The sequence below is a fragment of the Heterodontus francisci genome, chromosome 27 (assembly GCF_036365525.1).
Source record: "Heterodontus francisci isolate sHetFra1 chromosome 27, sHetFra1.hap1, whole genome shotgun sequence".
Taxonomy (NCBI): Eukaryota; Metazoa; Chordata; class Chondrichthyes; order Heterodontiformes; family Heterodontidae; genus Heterodontus; species Heterodontus francisci.
Genome location: NC_090397.1, coordinates 68,979,922 through 68,999,377, shown reverse-complemented (window position 1 = coordinate 68,999,377; position 19,456 = coordinate 68,979,922). Strand labels below are relative to the sequence as shown.

Here is a 19,456-nt window from a genome sequence, read left to right as displayed (position 1 = left end):
CTGCAGTCCATGAGAAAACCATCACAGGATAAAGGACTGATACCAGACTTTCATTTTGTTGTGAGCAACCTCAACTTCTGTATCATTCCAAAAAGCAGCAACAAGACTTCAAGAATCCAAATTTTTTTAATTTAATTTTTTCATAGGATGTGAGCATCACTGGCAAGGCCAGCATTTATTGCCCGTCCCTAATTGCCCTCGAGAAAGCGGTGGGTGAGTTGCCTTCTTGAACCACTGCTGTCCATTTGGTGTAGGTACACCCAATGTTGTTAAGGAGAGAGTTCCAGGTTCTTGACCCATCGACAGTGAAGGAATGGCGATATATATTTCAAAGTCAGGATGGTATGCAGCTTGAAGGGGAACTTGCAGGTGGTGATGTTTCCTTGTGTCAGTGATGTGGATCTGGAAGTACAAATACACAAATCACTGAAAGTAGTGACACAGGTTAACAAAGCCATACAAAAGCAAACCAAGAATGAGGGTATAATTCTATTGGGATATCGAGTGTTCACTGGCTTGATTAATCTGGGTTTGATTGTATTAGTTTTTTCACTGATCAGTGTTCACTATGCTTGATTGCTTAAGTCTAGAATTGATGAAACTGAAACTGAGACAGGCTGAAAGGTTCTAGTAAATACAAGCGTGTTCTGAAAGACATTGGACTGAAATATTGTAAGTACTGAGATATTTGAGTACTGTAAATAAATCTGTTGGTTTAGAACTAGTGTCAGATCTGCATTGTTCTGAGATAAATCATTGACCGGAAACGTTAACTCTGCTTCTCTTTCCACAGATGCTGCCAGACCTGCTGAGTGGTTCCAGCATTTCTTGTTTTTATTATGTATGGAACCTTGGTTGAACCACACCTGGAGTACTGTGTACAATTCTGGTTGCCATACTGTAAAAAAAAAAGGGTACAGCAAGTGTGTAAAAGAGGATGAGAGAGTGGATGAACAGGCTGAGTCTCTTTTCTCTTGGAGAGAAACTGAGGGGTGGGCAAATAGAGCTCTTTAAAGGTTTTGACGAAGTAGGCACAGAGGTTTCCAATTGTGGTGAAGAGCAAAACTAGAGGCCATCAACATAAAATAATCACAAAAAAAATCAATTGGGAATTCAGAAGTAACTTCTTTATCCAGAAAGTTGTGAGAATATGGAATTCGCTACCACTTGGAGTGGTTGAAACAAATAGTATAGAATTATTTAAAGGGAAACTAAATAAGTATGAGAAGGGAATAGAGCATTATACTGAGTTATATGAGGAAAGACGGGAGGAGGCTTGAGTGGAGTATAAACTGGTGTTTCTGTGCTGCGTATCCTGTTATCTACTGTAACAATGAGCTTTTAGCTTCCAACTGTTTTCTTTTACTTCCCAGCTTGTGTGGCTTAGATCAATGATTTTCCATTTTGAAAATGAGACATTGGGGAAAAAATGTCACCAACCAGATTCCTGTGGAGCCCCTGAACCTGAAACCCTGGCTTACATTACACTCCTGCTAAACCTCAGAGGTTCACAGAATCTATCAGCCACTGGATGGGCAGTTCATGACCATGTATCTGGCTCAAGAATCCAGACTCTGGAAAAGACCATTCCATTGTGTTTTAGCTGGTCCCAACTTTGCACAAAAATCAGTGTTCCATGGTACATTCAAAATATCCTACCTACCCAAATCAATGTGAGCAGCTTGCCATTGTAAGATCTAGAACCTTACTTATAATTTGTTTTTGGACCAGTCAATAAGGATTCAGCAAGGAGCCACCTAATGTAGTGGTATCAGGATGATTTATTAAGGCTAAAAGCAATACTTAACAAATCCAAAGCAGTCGATATACTAGTCCAGATGGCCTTTACTCTCCACTGGCTCTAGTGGCACTGACGGTTCATGACTCCTCTTCTTTTTATCTCTCCCTTTATCTTCTTCAAATCTGTGCACTGGACCTCTCCAGGTCTATCCTTTTATTCTTTGTAGCTGGTGGCTCCTCTTGTGCACTGATTGGTTGGTTCATACATATCAGTTTCGATTGGTCCTGCCATTTCATTTGTCAGTACCTCCATTTGTACATTAATCATGAGCACATGTGCAAAACAACACGCACAAACAATGCATTATAACCTTGAGGTCCAGTCGATCATACATTTCCGCCGAGACTCATCTTGCTTTTCTGTTACATTTTGATCACAAATTGTTACATAGCTTTCGATATCTGTTCTTTTCCTTGTGATTACCAAAGTAATCACAAAATAATTCTGGTTGACTCAAACTGTATAGGCAGCATTTTTACTAGTAAGATACATGGCTAAAGTTAACTCTTCATTTACCAAAATCTTATACAAAATATTTACACACATACATGAAAATACATAAAATTCATAATAAAAGTATAAAAAGGCCAGTAACAAATGACAGAATCCACATTTCTTACACCATGTTGTCATGCTAGGCTCCCACCTGCCAAGAATAAGGCACATTAATTTTGTCATGAACATTGATTTTAAACTGGAGTTAAGAAAGGACTTGTTAAACAGATCAGCTGTGGCTGGAAAATACATTTGCATATTAACAGTGTTTGTGGAAGGACAAAGCAGCCATTCCCTGACACATTTAACCCACAATGGACTTTTGATCACCAGACGTTGAAGGTGGGCGAGCTCGCATTCCAGGTTGACTGTGAAGATGGCCGAATACACAAAAGGACATGGTCAAACCAGGTAGTCACATGACTAACCTGCTTGGGTAACATGAGTTTTTTGAATCTGTACAAACAGTTTGGGCAGAAAGTCTGATTGTTCCTGGACTGAGAAGATCTCTCTCCTGTCTGCTCCCATCTCTTTCTCACAAGCTTCTGAATCCACTGAAGACACATGAATCCCAAGAGAGAAAAGTCTCTTACAGCAAACAGGGTTTAAGAATAATGGGCCCCAATGAAAAGCAAGATCTACCTACAATCAAGGACTCTACAGTGAGCTTGAAGAACTGACAACTCTTCAGATATTGCCTCAAACCTTTCCACTTTATTTTTTCTTCTGCTGTTTTCTGTCTCTATTTCCATGTATATATCGCATATGCATACTAGCATGGGCGTGTCGTGTAAACGTAGACGTCAACCAAATTAGAGTTTAAGTTTAATAAATTTCAACTTTTCTTCTTTAAACCTAAGAAAGCCTGTTTGTGTTGGTTTCTTTGCCTTATAATTGGAAAGCAGTGAACAAGGATTCACCAAAGGGGGAGCTAAAAATACGGTGTGTTTAAAATTAAAACCTGTTACAGCAAGACCAGGTGAAGGCTGAAAGGGAACCCTAGACCCCTTTCTCACCTGGTTGTAACAATGTTGAGAACTTGACATGAACCTGACTCCTTAATAGTGCAATGAAAAACAAGGCCAACTTACTTACAGAAAAGTTAATATAAAGCACGGAGAGTATAACAATCTCAGGTAATAAAGATATGAAGTGTTCAACTATTCAAACAGAACAGGTAGAAGAGAAAAGGAAGAATATTCAAAATTGTAGGAGAGAGATGAGGAACAGGAATGAGAAGTCCAGGAAAACAATGGCCCCAGAGAAAGAATGTTCCACGACCACATTGGACTGAATTTTATTAGTGCGCCACACATTGCGGCGGCGGGCTGTGAACTCTGCAGCCTTCCGCCACGGAATTGCTGCCGCTTAGCCCACGCGGTATTTTGCGCGGGGGCTCATTTAAATCAAGGGGGCGGAGCGGCCACACCCTCTACGTCAGAGGCCGGCCGCTCCGTCCTCGGCAAAGGCATCCGGCGCCACCGCGCAGGCACCATTTTCAAAGGGCTTCATGCCCTTTGGACTCATTAAAATTTTTAAAGCGAAAGAATGCTGAATAAAGATCAACATTTACTCACATTTTCAATTCCCTCTCCCACACCCCCAATGAGCAACAAATATGTAAATTGCTCTCTCCCTCTAGAAAAAACTTTTTTCAGGTCCCGAACTTTCCCTCCCAAAACTTCATTACCTATAACCCTCAACTCCTTCCCACCATCCCCACAGCCAATCAGAAGTGTTTTTTCCTTCTCCCCCCGCCCTGAAATTTTAGTTCTCCCCATCCCTACCAATGTCTCGCCTCGGAACTCCGAATGGAGTCCCAAAGACATGCAAGGTGCAGCTGGTGGCTGTAAAATCGGCGCGGGATGGCCGCTGGGACCAGGCAAGTTTATTTGCATTTTGTTTTCATTCATTTCAATTTGTAAATTAAGGCCCTGCTCCAAATGGCCGGGCCGCGGCAGGGCCTTCTCGGTGTTGGGGGTCATGTCAGGCCGCCCCGCCACAACCTTCGACATTGAGGGGCTGGTAAAATTCAGCCCATCATGTACCCCATTTTCTTTTTCCCCTTTAAAAAAAAAATCTCATTTGGGTCCGCCTTCCATTCCGACTTTCTTGGATCAGCTGCTGTAATAGTCAGTGAAGTCTTAACTTTTGAGCTTTATTTGTTTTTTTGAATAAGTGTATGGGTGATGCATGATGTATAAATGCACACCCACTGCAATTCTTTTCTCTATTCCTATTTCTTTAAAAATATTTCATAAAGTTGGCCAAGCACACTACTTTTTTTTGAAATTCTCAGTAAACTGGGCCTGATTAGCTCACGTTTGTCCAAGTGCTTAGTAATTTTTTAAAAAACTGCTCCCCCCGCTCTTCTGCATCCAGTCTCCTCTTCGGTCAATCTACAAGTCTGACGACAGTAGTTATGAACATAGGATGAAACCTTTGTCTAGTTTCTATTAATTCCCTTGGGTGACATGACAACCACCAGAAAATTCACCTGTGTGGGTCTGGGACCCACTTCTAACATTGATGAAGAAGGTGGTTCCGAAGAAGGGTCACTGACCCGAAACGTTAACTCTGCTTCTCTTTCCACAGATGCTGCCAGACCTGCTGAGTGATTCCAGCATTTCTTGTTTTTGTTTCTAACATTGATCATTGCTTGTACAATGTATTGGAGAAAGCCTGCTTGCTTCATTGTAGGAACTTCAATAACAAACCACAATTTGAAACATTCAAAATAAGTATTTATTTTAATTCTCAAACCAAACTTCAACAGACAATTATTTTTCAGATTTAAACTGCTCCCATCAGTAGATTTTAACACAGTAAATAAAGTGTCTAATTATATTACAAAAGCAAAATACCTTGGATGCTGGAAACCTCTTTCCTCAGATGTTGCCTAACCTCCCGAGTGTTTCCTGAATTTTCTGTTTTTGTGTCTAATTATCATGTTGTATTTTATAGATGAAACCAATTCCTCATTTCATATCTACTTAATTTCAGGTCACTTCAATTCTTAGTGCAACAATTGAATAAGCGAGAGGATGTTAGCTCGACTAAAATTAAGTAATTTTTGCAAACAAAAAGTCCTGACAACATTTTAACTACAATCTTTAAAACAAGCCTTAACTCAATTGCCAAATATTACTCAAACTTTATTCTTAGTTTTTTTCCCTCTATGATACATTATTAGCGCAGCTGCTTTGCTGGCTTTCTCCGATATTGCTCTGAAAATAGCCACCTCGGGGAGCCCAGGAGGACCCATAGGATGACTCCTGCTTAGACTTTTCCTTTTTCTCTTCCTTTGGGCCGTCACTCAGCTCTAATTACAATGAGGTGCTCATGAAGGAGAGCTGAAAAACGGGCAGTTTGGTACAAACTCTCACCCTGCTCTGGTGTGGCATAACATGCCATGTATTTGTGCTCTAAATGACTCGTTTGGAAGGGTAGGGGTGGATGGGACAAAAACTGTTGATAACACCTTTAATAATTCCTTAACAGAGGATAATGCCCTGAGAGTAGATTTTGCTGCACCCAACAGAATATTTAACACTGTCCATCATACTAGCTGTTCCTTTAGCAATTTTACCAGTATTACATTTGCATTTTCCACATCAGCCACGTTTACAGAGAATTTTGAGCCATAGGGTTGTTAACTGGAATCTGGATAACAACTGCCTAAGCTACTTTTTGCTTGGGGCCACCCAAACAGGCTTCCCCGAGAGGAATGCTCATCTCTTCATGATGTTAGACTTATATCCAGAAATGAATGTCAGTAATATAACCCAGTGCAACACTCAATTGATTGAGATAGTAACCATTTCAATTGTTAAATTTTTGATAAATTAATTCAAGTGGGTTTTAACTAGAATATTTAGTTTTTTTTCATTGACAAGGACATTAGTCATCATGTTAGTCTGGAAAACATCTGTATTTGCACAATTTTACCATTAAGCCCCCTGCCTAATTGAACTTCCATCCAATAATATTGTAACTTTAAGTTTGTTTCGTGATGAGAGTCAGAGGCTTGGGACGTGCAATTCACGAGTATGAATCAGAATCTATCCTCTAAAAGTTAGATCTGACTTGCCCTATTTTACCGGACTGCTTTTATATATAATCTAAAGTACTTATGAAAAGTGGGAGTATGCTCATTTTCTCAGTAAAGACTCACCAACAATCTGCAAGAAGAAATGGCTTTGTAATATGCAATTACTGTCGAACAATATTATACCTGTTGGTGCATTTTCCTTAGAGAAAAGTTCCTAAAGATAAATGAACACCACATTCAATTAGCAAATATTAAGATAGTACTAGATAATAAAAGTACTATTTTCACAATTACAGGTTTGAAAATAAATTCAATAAAAAGAATCACATCAATCGTCACTCTTTCCCCTCCATCTCCAATAAGGCAAAGGCAAATCCAACATGTTTGCATAGCGATGACAATCACATAAATGGTCATTTAGATCTTGCGCTTATATGATGCAATCCATGACATGTATCTGTAGGGTATCGATGTCAGGCAGGACGGTACCACACTTTGGGCAAGCATGTTCTGGCAGAATGCCTTGCTGCTCCCAACTAAGATTCTCAGGTTCTGTAAGCAGAATGAAAAAAAACAGCTAAGGTATAATATATTTTACACACGACAACAGCTGAACATATTCCACACAATTCTACGTGTCAGCGGCTACCTCAAATGATCAGGTTGTACAATTCTTCCAGATTTTACAATCAGTAACTTCATTCATAGATTAAAAACAGAATGACTATTCACAGCCTTATCAGACCTCAAAACATTATCAGCTCTCTCAGAACTGACCTCAGGAGAAATGTTTAAATGTCTTTTATGTTAGTTGCATGTGAATTTATTTCATACTTTGAGATGGATTTGTAAAAATCAATAAATAGAATATCCAATCAGAATTCTTCCTTCAGTAAAAGTACATGTAGTAAATGCTTAAACACTACTTCATCTTTTGTGCTATTCCAATAATGTTAACATTTGAAATGTTGACATTTCACCATCCCTACCCCATATAAGTGCAGTTTTAGAGGTGAACACCCTCAATCCAAGTTTTGCAAAATTGGCTTGACTAGAGTTCTCCCTCAAAGATGTCAATATTATTCCACAAATGATTTGACAAATGTGGAACTCAGATTTGTTTAATAGGGAAATATATTGTTCAACTTGACATTATTACATTCAATTTTTCTAAAAACAGTTTCTTCATCTATCTTAGAAGGACGGCACAGTGGCGCAGTGGTTAGCATCGCAGCCTCACAGCTCCAGCGACCCGGGTTCGGTTCTGGATACTGCCTGTGCGGAGTTTGCAAGTTCTCCCTGTGACCACGTGGGCTTCCTCCGGGTGCTCCGGTTTCCTCCCACATGCCAAACACTTGCAGGTTGATAGGTAAATTGGCCATTGTAAATTGCCCCTAGTGTAGGTAGGTGGCAGGAAAATTGAGGGAAGGTGGGGATGGGAGAGGGAAATGGGATTAATGTAGGATTAGTATAAATGGGTGGTTGATGGTCAGCATGGACGCGGTGGGCCGAAGGGCCTGTTTCGGTGCTGTATCTCTCTATGACCAGCAGCTACCACCTTTTCCCTTTGATGGCTCTATCCTTAGTCCTTCAGCTTCCCCGACCTCACTATTTCCTCTGACATCAGATGTAATTCCCACATCTCCTCCACCTATAAATCTGCCTCCAAGAATCCCAATTTTCTCTTTGGGGCCCAACTAGTTTTCTGCTCAATTTTTACCTCTCTTTAACGCCATAATCACTATTACTTCATATACCTTGGGGCAGAGAGATTGCTCAGCAGGGAGTTAAAACCCAAATAATTTATAATACAATGGAGTATTATTTGAATACATATAATACAGGTTTCCCCAGGAGCACTCCTCACCCCTCATCCTGTTTACCTCATTTCCATGTTTCGTGTCATCTGTAACCTTTGAAATTATTCCCTGTATAACCAAGTCCAGGTCAGTATGAGAGAGAGCAGTGGTCCTATTACAGACCCCCAGTGAACACCACTGTATACTTCTCTCCAGTCTGATAACCATTTACCAATGCTCTTTTTTCTGTGCCTCTGCCAATTTTGTACTCATGCTGCCACTGCCCCTTTAATCCAATGGGTTTCAATTTTGCTAAGAACTCTATTATGTGGTACTTTATCAAACTCCTTTTGTAAGTTCACAAAAAGCACGGCAGCGTACGACCTTCATCAACCCTCTGCTACTATAAAGCACTCAATCAAGTTAGTCAAACCAAATTGCCTTTAAAAATTCCACGCTGGATGTCATTTATTAACCCTAATTTTCCAAGTGACAATTAATTTTGTCTCAGATTGTCTTTAAAAGATCGCCCACCACTGATTTTAGGCTGCCTGGCCTGTAGTTACCAGATTTGTCCCTCTTCCCTTTTATGAACAGGGGTATAATATTTGCATTCCTCCAGTCCCCTGGCACCACTCCCAGATCTAAGGAGGACTGGAAGATTATGACCAGAGCCTCAGCTATATCCATCCTTTGTTCATTCAGCAACCTAGGAAACGTCCCATCCGGACCAGGTAACTTTTCCACCTCTAGCACTGATGACCTTTTAAGTATCTCCTTTTTAGCTATTAAGAGAAAAGGGGCAGTGGGAGAAATTAACAGGATTTTCAAATAGTGACTGAGGAAACATTTTGGATAACTCCCCCCAAATAGATTTGACAATCCCAATAAACCCAGCTGGGTGCTAACCATAGCTGAAGGTCCCCCATGGGGTGGCAAAAGCCATTTTCCTGGCTACCGCTGACTTGTAAAGTGAAAAACATTTACACTTCTGGGTTTGTGGTGCTCTGGGACTTCAGAAAGTGCCTAGTCATGACACTCCAGCCATCATCAGTAGCGTGGGTAGGCTTGATGGAGCAGCTGGTCTTTTCCAGTCCATTATCTTCGTATGTATTGAACAAAACATTAGAAGTCTTACATACAATGCACAATTCTTGTAAATGCCACTTTGCTTCTTGTAACACTCAACCTTCACCCGCCCCTCTCCCAAAATTACCACCAGACCTTTCCCCCACTACCACATCCCCAGGTTCCAACCCCAAACTCCACTAGTTATAAGCCCCACCCTGCCATTCATCCCGATCACCTCGGCACCAACCAATTCCCCTCCCATCAATGGTCCCAAATCGCAGCACCCCTTCTTACTGCTAAAGGCACATGCACCTTCTCCCCACAGCTCCTAACACCTTGAACACTACTTTGTGCCTCCAGACCCTGCAACACATCCAGCCACTGTTTTCACCATTCGGTACCCATGTTCCAGTACACCCATAAAGCAGCAAACCCCTCCCAGTGCTCACATATTAAGCCACCATTGCAGGGATGCCACATTCAAAGACCACCTTCTTACTGCTGCCACACTGACATCACACAAGTACTAGTATTCTCAGATCTCACTTGACACCACATCCTGCAACTGCTCCCAAATCCCTCTATCACTTCCCTCCCCACTTCCAGTACTTCTACACACCCATTTGTAATAAAAATAGTTTCACCTCTTCAATGATCATAATTCAATGGCCCCAATACATTATACAGTACACAGTGTAAAACAGTGTCATCACTATGGGAAATATGCCAAAATTTGTTTTAAGCATAAATTGTTAGAAGTGGTACAGGAAGTGTCTATGTCTTAACAATGGAACAATTAATTCTAGGGGAGTTCACTTGGCAAACTTATTCTACAACTGTCTGGGTCATTCTTCAGGAGTAACTCTCAGTCCTGGTATCACAACCCTCACTTCTGTTCTACCAGAAGCTGCTGCTGGCTACCGGGAAGTATTAAAAAAAAAACTCAAAACAATTAAACAGCTCCAAGCTAGGTATAAATGCAAGAGAGTTTAAACTTTTTAAACAGTGACACTTAAAGTTAAAATAATTGACTTTTGCGACCGACTGCACATGGATCTTTTTTTTTAGGTACAAAAAAACCTTATAACACTGTGTTTTAGCTCCCCAAGAACATTTTCTAGTTCCACAATGTTTATGAATTCTAAGTTAATCTGTCAAACAAAGCCAGGGCTCTCGTCTGTAAACTGACCTGAAGAATGCAGATCAATTACACTGTCCAGCCTTAAAGGAACACACACCTACATTCTATTTGAGACTGTCTAATTTTTGAGCTTATAAAGCATTGTCTGATTTACTATGATATCAAAGACGGTAGTATGTGGTACAATTGTAACTTGGTGACAAGTACAGTAGTCCCTTTATATGATGGCATCTTACTTCAATTAAAAACAAAGTTTTTACCTCGTGCCACCTGCTGCTGTAATGCTAAGTTATCCTCAGCCACTAGATTGCCATGACGACGCTGCAGTTCAATCAATGACTGCCTGCAAATTCAATTAAACATTTTTGAAGTTTGCCCAATGTTCCAGGTATCAATGAAACAAAGATTATGGATAGCTTTTAAAATTTGTAGCTGAAATGGTTAAGATCTTTTAAACACAAAATCCATATGATTTCTAGTCATAATTTATTCATTACAAATATTCATTTAAAAAAAAACTATATTCAACATTTCGAATCCTGAATTAGTTCAACAAAATGAAAATGATTTAAAGAACCACTGGGTGTAGTGATTGTTCTAAACTTGTGGTCTACATCTTAAAATTCATTTTCAAATATAATTTTGCTGATGAATGAATCTCAGACAGCCAGGAAGGGATATTGGAAGACTGCTGAAAAGTTTTATATGCCCTGCCTGCTATTGGAAGCCCTTTGATATTTGGAGTGTGGACAACTACTTCTTTTAATTTGTTCTGCAACATCGGTTTCTATAAAGAGTTACAAGCATGGGCAAACAGAATTCTAACAAGTTAGCATTTGAAATCAATGATGCAATTAGATATAGATTATCCATTGATTATGATTAGAAAACCTCGTCAATAGGGATAGTTATAGGCAAAATAATAGATTATATAAACTGAGCCCAAGACCTACATCAAAAGTAGAATCTTCTTCGATAAGATTGTGGCACTGAAAAGATTAGATTTCAGACTTCCTTGACAGATAGCAAACCAATGACGAACAGATCAACGTAGTACTGATAACTTGCCACGAGGACGCTAATAGAGGAGCAAACCTAGCTCCTAGATAACCAAGAGGAGAGTTATGAATAACTGAAGGGAGCAGTCAACAGAAGAAGCACAATCAAGAAAGAATAAACTAGATATAGGAAAAAATAATGGGTGTGAATGAAAAGTAAGGCAAGCGTCAGGATGAGTCCTGGGGAATTATCCTTTCATCACTGGTTCAATATCTTCAATCTAATGGTTCTTCTGCCTTACGCTCCCCGATTTATTCTCACTTATGAATGTGCTACTGGGGCAACACAATATTTGTTGGAAATAATTCTTAATTTTGGAATGTTTTTGTGGTTCCACAATAGTATTATTTCGATATTAAGGTAAAATTGGGCAATGACCATCTCCAACAAGAGAGAATCTGACCATCTCCCCTTGACATTCAATGGCATTACCATCGCTGAATCCGCCACTATCAACATCCGAGGGGCTACCATTGACCAGAAACTGAACTGGAGTAGCAAGGCACAAGTCAGGAGTGTGATGGAATACTCTCCACTTGCCTGGATGGGTGCAGCTCCAACAACACTCAAGAAGCTCGACGCCATCCAGGACAAAGCAGCCCGCTTGATTGGCACCCCATCCACAAACATTCACTCCCTCCACCACAGACGCACAGTGTGCACCATCTACAAGATGCATTGCAGCAAAGCACCAAGGCTCCTTAGACAGCACCTTTCAAACCCGCGACCTCTACCAACTAGAAGGACAAGGGCAGAAAATGCATGAGAACACCACCACCTGCAAGTTCCCCTCCAAGTCACACACCATCCTGACTTGGAACTATATCACCATTCCTTCACGGTTGCTGGGTCAAAATCCTGGAACTCCCTTCCTAACAGCACTATGGGTGTCCCTACCCCACATGGACCACAGCGGTTCAAGAAGGCAGCTCACCATCACCTTCTCAAGGGCAATTAGGGATGGGGCAATAAATGCTGGCCTAGCCAGCAATGCCCACATCCCATGAATGAATAACAAAAAAATGTAGCTTCAAGATTAAAAGATAGACTGCAGCAATTCAAGAAGGCAGATCACCATCACCTTCTCAAGGGCAATTGGGGATGAGTAATAAATGCTGGGCCTAGCCAGCAACGTTTGCATCTCATGAACGAATAAAAGGAGAATCCTGCTAAATATTTTTGTCAAGTTTTTATTCAGGATATGCCATCACTAAATACCTGCTAAGTGCATCCAGTTCCTCCTTCAGTTTTGTGTTTTCTTTCACTAGAAAATCCAGCTTTTCAACCAACGACTCCTTTTCTGCGTGAATTGCCTCTCGGGCTGCTCTTTCAGCGTGGAAATCTGCACTGTAAACATCAGCCTACAGGAAGCCAGAAATTACAGTAGCATTAATACTTTTATTGTAAACAGCCATTTAATATTGCAAACCACCATACATGGCTTGTAACCAACTGGTACGTAATCTAAATCTGCATTATTTAGATTTGTAAATTATAATGTGCACTTCTTACAGTCCTACAGTGATGAAATAAATGATAAAATTCTCATCTTATATGGTTTTAGGATATGATGCTTGAATTTCCTGCCTCTATAATAAAGGGTTTTCATAGTTAATTCTTCTGAAAATGTTAATCTTGAATATTAATAATCCTCTTTGGTGTCTTGCTTCTGCCATTTAGTTTTAGATCTGGCTTATTCATTTTGCTAATTTTAGTAAAATAAATGAGCAATGCTTGTACACTCATGTAATCCTTCTAAAGACTCGAGCCTTTTCACGTGTAGAATTCCTCTTTTTTTTTTAAAACTGAAGTTGTGAAGTTGTTATTCACTGTTGGTACTTGCTTCACGTTAAGTTCAAATTTTCTCTGATGCCAAAATTAAGAAAAATTATTGCCCGAAATGTTTCTTATGGATTCTTACAGACTAGATTGGGACAGGGTTAATCAAACAGTGTCCTCCTTGCTTTCAACTGTTGAACTACTCTCATTGTATTTACAAGCTATTACAACAGCAAAAGCTTTCCCCTTTATAAGTAGAGCATACCTTTTCAAACCAACACAGTATATTATCAATATACCTAACTGCCTTTCAATAATTTCACTTCATTGGTGTCTGCAAGTTTTCTTTTGATACAAACTCTGGGCACTCTATATTCCTTTGAAACTCAGAACACCACCCTATGTGCACACAAACACTTTCCAACTCAAAAGGAAATTAGAGAATTCAACATATGAAGGAAGGTAACCCTGCCATATGTACATTAAATCTACTTTCTATGAATCAATTGTCATCACGATACACAATCTTGCAACATTTCCAATAAACAAATTACAGCAACAGTTTGACCCTAGATGATACATTGCCAGATATTTGCATTCAAGGCCGCATCTGGTTATAGGGAGTGGGAGCACAATTGGAGGGTGAGGGTGGTCTTTGGCACCAAGCCCAAGAGAAATTATCTTTTTTGTTCATTCTTGGGATGTGGACATCAATGGCAAGGCCAGTATTTATTGCCTATTCCTAAATGCCCTCGAGAAGGTGGTGGTGAGCAATTTTCTTTAACTGCTGCAGTCCATGTGGTGTAGATACACACACAGTGCTGTTAGGGAGGGAGTTCCAGGATTTTGACCCAGCAACAATGAAGGAACGAAGATACAGTTCTAAATCAGGAAGGTGAGACTTGGAGGGGAACTTGCAGGTGCTGGTGTTCCCATGTATCTGCTGCCCTTGTTCTTCTAGGTGGTGGAGGTCACGGGTTTGGAAGGTGCTGTCGAAGGAATCTTGGTGAGTTGCTGCAGTGCATCTTATAGATGGTATAGACTGCTGCCACTGTGTGCGGGTGGTAGAGGGACTGAATGCTTAAGGGATTGGGTGCCGACCAAGTGGACTGCTTTGTCCTGGATGGTGTCAAGCTGAGTGTTGTTTCAGCTGGACTCATCCAGACAAGTGGAGAGTATTCCATCACAGTCCTGACTTGTGCCTTGTAGATGGTGGACAAGCTCTGGGGAGTCAGGAGTTGAGTTACTCGCTGCAGAATTCCCAATCTCTGACCTGCTCGTGTAGCCACAGTAATTATGTGGCCGGTCCAGTTAAGTTTCTGCTCAATGGTAACCCCCCAGGATATAGATGATGGGAGAATTCAGTGATATTAATACCGGTGAATGTCAATCTAGTGCGGTCCAAAAAAATTTCATCTATTTCTAATGCAAGCAGAAAGTTTTACACTTCACCTGTGCTTTGAACACAGCTACAGTTTCTATTTCTTCTTCCTGTTTTATAATAGTCTGCTTCATTACATCAATCTTTTGCTGCTTTTCCACCAGGGCTTTTTCAGCCATTTCTAACTGAGTAGAGATGTCAGCTAATTCAGCGTTGCATGCATTCTGAGTAAAGAAAGCAAGACAAAAAGAATACATAACATCGAAGTAGATTTCTGGTAATAACTGATTTATATCTTCAAAACAAACAAACCAGTTAGCAACTGCAAATAAAACTGCAGCAAATTTGAAATTCCTTTGCCACCCACCTTGATAAACGTAGTTAACGGCTGCAACAGTCGCCATTTTCATTATTTTTTCAATAATAATTTACTCCCTGTCTCTTTAGGTTCTCCTTTTAGCAATCCCCTGTTCGGCTGGTGAACAAGTGAGCTGCTCCTAGTGTGCAACCAACACTGGTAGTAGGAAATTTTAAGATGCAAATTGTATTTTAATGAATTAACCAAGATTAGGAGACATGGAGTGGCTTAACAAAACATTCATTGGAGAGAAAAATTACCATTAAGTACATCCAAATTGCAGCAATTAAGCTTTTTTTTAAAAAAAAAAATTAACTTCAAAATCTAACCTGTGCATTCAACTCATCTGCTTGCTGTGCAGCAGTCCTCGTCAATTGAGAAATTGCTTGCTGATTTGCTTCCATCGTTCTTTTAGCGACATCCAGCTCAACAGTAAGACCGTTTAGTTTCTCAATCTGTTTACTCTGTCAATATTAACACAACACAATGGAATTCAAATTCAATTTATATATTGCTATAAAATGATGGGCTAACTGTTAATAGGTAGATACTCTCAGATGATATTACCATAGAAACTACCAAGTTAAAGAATTACATATAATATTTTAATGTAAAGATTCAAGAAAGATATTTTATCAGATCATTTTCCTCAGACCAGCTGTATTGCACATCAGACTGTTTTAGCAGAGATCCAGAGAGGCATTAGGATTAAATGCAACAACCCTCCGTTCCGTTCCCAGGCCATGTAATGGAAATGGCTAAAAAGGCAATCAGGTGAAACCCCTTCGAGTTAATGGTGGTCTTAGCCAGCACAGCTAGAAAGAATGGGGAGGGGGTGGGGCACTCAAATTTTCATTCCATTCTACTGGAGAAGTGTCCAACCTTCGCTTAGCATTTCCCCATAAATATGGCTGGGACTGGGTGCTTGGCAAACTATGTGAAGGGAGCTGTAGAAGAGGGGAGAAAAACAATGAGACCAACATACCATAGCACCATACTGTGGTGCTTCAACGTTCTGGGTTACTGCGCCTGCAGTCAACTTAAAAATGAAGAAACATTTTGATTTTATAAATAGTACAGGAAACAAGTTAGTTTGGTTACATGTCTATGATAAGCTTGAGCTAAAATAAGATCAAGGAGGCAGAAATTTATCACAAACATAAAATTGTAGATGCTAGAAACCTCGAACTAAAACCCTTGTTCTGATAAAGGGCAATGCCTGAAATATTGAGCCAGATGTTGCTGGAGTGGAGTCAGCTGAATGTGGCGTGCCCCATTATCTGAGCTCTTTTCTGCACACTTTAGCTTAAATTTTTGCTCCATAACTTGCTGGAAGCACGAGCTAAGAAGGGCGTGGACAGCGCAACAGGGCATCTGAGAAATTAGTGAATGGTGGGATCAACAGTCTGTCTCTGTAATCAGTGAGTTTTAAGGATTGAGAGAAACAGAGGAATCTCTGAGAAGGAGGGTGCATTTGGTAGAGTCAAATCAGGTACACAAAGAGAAATAAATGGAAAGAATGAATGGAGGGGGGGAGAAAAAAGTAAAAAATGTAAAATGACATTTAAAATCTCCAAGAACAATTTAACACCTGAATGAATTAGACTTGTTTAAACTGTTCAATTTCTAAGCCAGAATGGTTAATTGACATTGCATTAACAATTATCTCATTAAAAAGGTACTAACATTGATAATTACCAATGTGGCAAGTTATTAGCCAATTAATGCCCAAAACCAGCAAGTTCTTAAAAAGGTAGGGCAAGATGCTGCTTGTGCAAAGCAAAGCCAGAGTGGCATAAATCAACCAATAAGTTCTGGAGATTTGCAACTCATGGTGTATCCCTTAATCCTCTGAACTTGCTGGCCAATTTGCATATTAATAACTGCATACGTAGTTAACATGCTATTATTTTCCCAGCAAGATCCGACCCGTTGATTTGTCAAATCTCTCCACAGATGCCGTGCTTGATGTGCTGAGTTTTCAGCATTTTCAATTTAAGAACATTCTCTGCATCTGTCAGTTGTCTAAGAGTTAACTCTGATTTACACAGCTTACTCCAAGAAAAAATACACAAGGACGTGAGCTGTCCTGTGGTACACATATTTTATAGCTTCTGTCCTGTCCCCATTTTGTTTGATAATGCAGTCAGACTGAATACAAGTGATTGTATCTGTGGAACATCATCAGGTAATCATGCTGGTGCCACTCAGACTAGCATGATTCTGGGTTGTCATAACCTTCATAGTTGAGGAATCAGAATGAGATTATTGAAGGTCGACTACACAATCTCCACTTTTTTTGCATTTGAAATGCTTTTTCTGTGGAATGCAACTTAGAACAATGGACTATTCAATAGCTTAGAGCTTAGCATATTGCAAGCTCAACAAAAGCACTGTTAATTCAATGATCCATTAGAAAGTTGTATCATCTGCACCACACTTCAGCAGGTAGATTACCATGAACAACGATGCACTGGGTAAAGCAAATGTGAAAATAACCTCAAACATGTAAAAACTGCTAGATTTAGAATTGGGCATAGACTGACTGACATTTAGCTTTTCTGTAATTGCCAAATCAGAACAGGAATAAGGTACATCATTTTCTGCTTTATGCAGTAGAGTCCTGAGAATTAACTAGCACTCAATAAGAAATTGGCCTTCTACTCCAGGATGAATCAGTGTTCATTAATAAGATTCAACATACCACCACCATAAATCATGGAATGGATAACTTCAGACGCCAAAATTTTAGCTGCTAGAAAACTACTTAAAGTATTCCACCAGGACAAAGCCATACAATTGACTTGACTGCACATATCTGCGTTAAAATTGCCCATTAAAAATAAAAACAAAATTTGTTGATTTGTTATGGTTTGCCCTCGTAACTGGATAGCCATATTATAGCAATTTTGAGACTAGAAAGAATCAAAGAAGGAACAAACTGAGCACTGAAATATAACACGTTGACATTGGCTTAGCTGCAGCAACTAGTACCATGAGTTACAGATTGTCTTCAGTCCTAGCACTCGTCACTGCCTATTGCATTCAGAGAACCTACAGCTCATTGCTTTCAATGGAGAGGAACCAGGGTTGACATTTCCATGGATCTACTCCAATGTCAGTCATAACCCCCAGCAAATGGGAGAATAAAGTCTTGGTATTGACTTAACTGAGCCCACTGCAAAGAAAAACAAAATCAGTGACAATTTAGCATTAATTGGTGGAGGATAGACATTGTGCAAAGTGTAACTGTCATACAAGTTCAGTTGACAAGTGCTCTTCTGAGATGGAGTGAAATTAACAGTTTTTAGGAAGTGTTTCCTTTGGGGGGGGGGGGGGGGGTTATATCCTTCTTTGAAGGTGCTTGCACACTTTCTCCCAATGTCCTCCTTAAGCCATGTGCTATCTGCAACTGAGAAAGTAGAATTGACATTCCACTCCCAGGAAATGGATATGATTCCTTTCCAAGTTATGCACTTCCCGATCCAGGATAATCAATGCTGCTCCTCGCAGGCAACAGAAAGAAAGCATCCTGATGGGAGCTCCCCCTCTTAAGTTTCCTTATTCCTGTGGGGAGGCATTTGATCTCTGCTCAGCAGCATGCCCCAGGGGTGAAGTCAAGATCAGAAACTTAAGCATATTGCAGGAAAACAGCTATGCTTCACCATTTTGAAACATCATGTGTTAGTGCTCCCACATGCTGCCTAAGGCAGAGTTTTATGCTGCACTCATTAACCCACAATTCAGCTGACCTTAGCATACTTAGGGTTGACACAGACAGCAAAAAGTGGAAAGTTACTCTGTTCAGAACTGATGAGCACAAAGTTTTAACAATTCAAAAATAAATCATAGATGATATAAAGTTAATCAGACAGAAGACATTTCAGTGCCACTGTATGCTGCAGTCTTCTAGCAAGAGAACCCCTAAAGATCACGAGCTACAGAAGTCAGTTTCTTTGCTGAATCAACTAGATGACATCAAATGAATCTAAATCCGGTTAGATTTCAGCAATGCTAAGCAACCACTCTGTCTATGCAGGAGGCATTTACACTGTCGGCATACTCTGGGATGATGCATTCATGTCAGGACTTTAAAATTAATTGTTTACAGCCTATTAACTCCACTTGATAATACCAAATTTGAGTGAACAGTGTTGGAAAAGGGAAAGATTATCTTAAAAAAATACACAGCACTAAAAATCCAAAAGTCATATAATTAACATACCTCTTTAACTTGCATTTCTTCCTTAATCTTCATAAGGTCATTGTAGTCTTTAAACATATGATCATAGGCCACTTGGATCTGTGTAAGTTTTCTCCTGTTTACATTGAATTAAAATAAGGAATTATTAAGAGGTATTAATTCTGTTAATCATACTTTTACTATTCAAAAATTTCTAAATATCTTTCATAGATTCAAAAGGAAAAAAACTTATTTTTAAGGTTGTTCTAAAATTAATGTCCTTCTGCTATTATTTCATGCAGAAAATAATTTTTCTACAGTAAATTTTTCTTCCCTTT

At 39.8% G+C, this 19,456-nt stretch overlaps 1 protein-coding gene across 2 annotated transcripts in view; it reads right to left on the bottom strand.

Annotated features, from left to right (window-relative positions):
• Positions 1-5,018: 5,018 nt before the first annotated feature.
• Positions 5,019-19,456, bottom strand: part of optn (optineurin) — a 37,701-nt gene continuing 23,263 nt past the window's right edge. Inside the window, exons 10-15 of one of the 2 annotated variants that reach the window (XM_068059553.1) lie at positions 19,161-19,254; positions 15,265-15,399; positions 14,649-14,801; positions 12,636-12,778; positions 10,619-10,701; positions 5,019-6,899 (exon numbers count right to left, since the gene is read on the bottom strand). In XM_068059553.1, coding sequence (XP_067915654.1) covers positions 6,778-6,899; positions 10,619-10,701; positions 12,636-12,778; positions 14,649-14,801; positions 15,265-15,399; positions 19,161-19,254 — 730 coding nt within the window. In that variant the 3' untranslated portion in view covers positions 5,019-6,777. The remainder of the gene's footprint in view (positions 6,900-10,618; positions 10,702-12,635; positions 12,779-14,648; positions 14,802-15,264; positions 15,400-19,160; positions 19,255-19,456) is intronic. The other variant, XM_068059554.1, reaches the window with a different exon arrangement.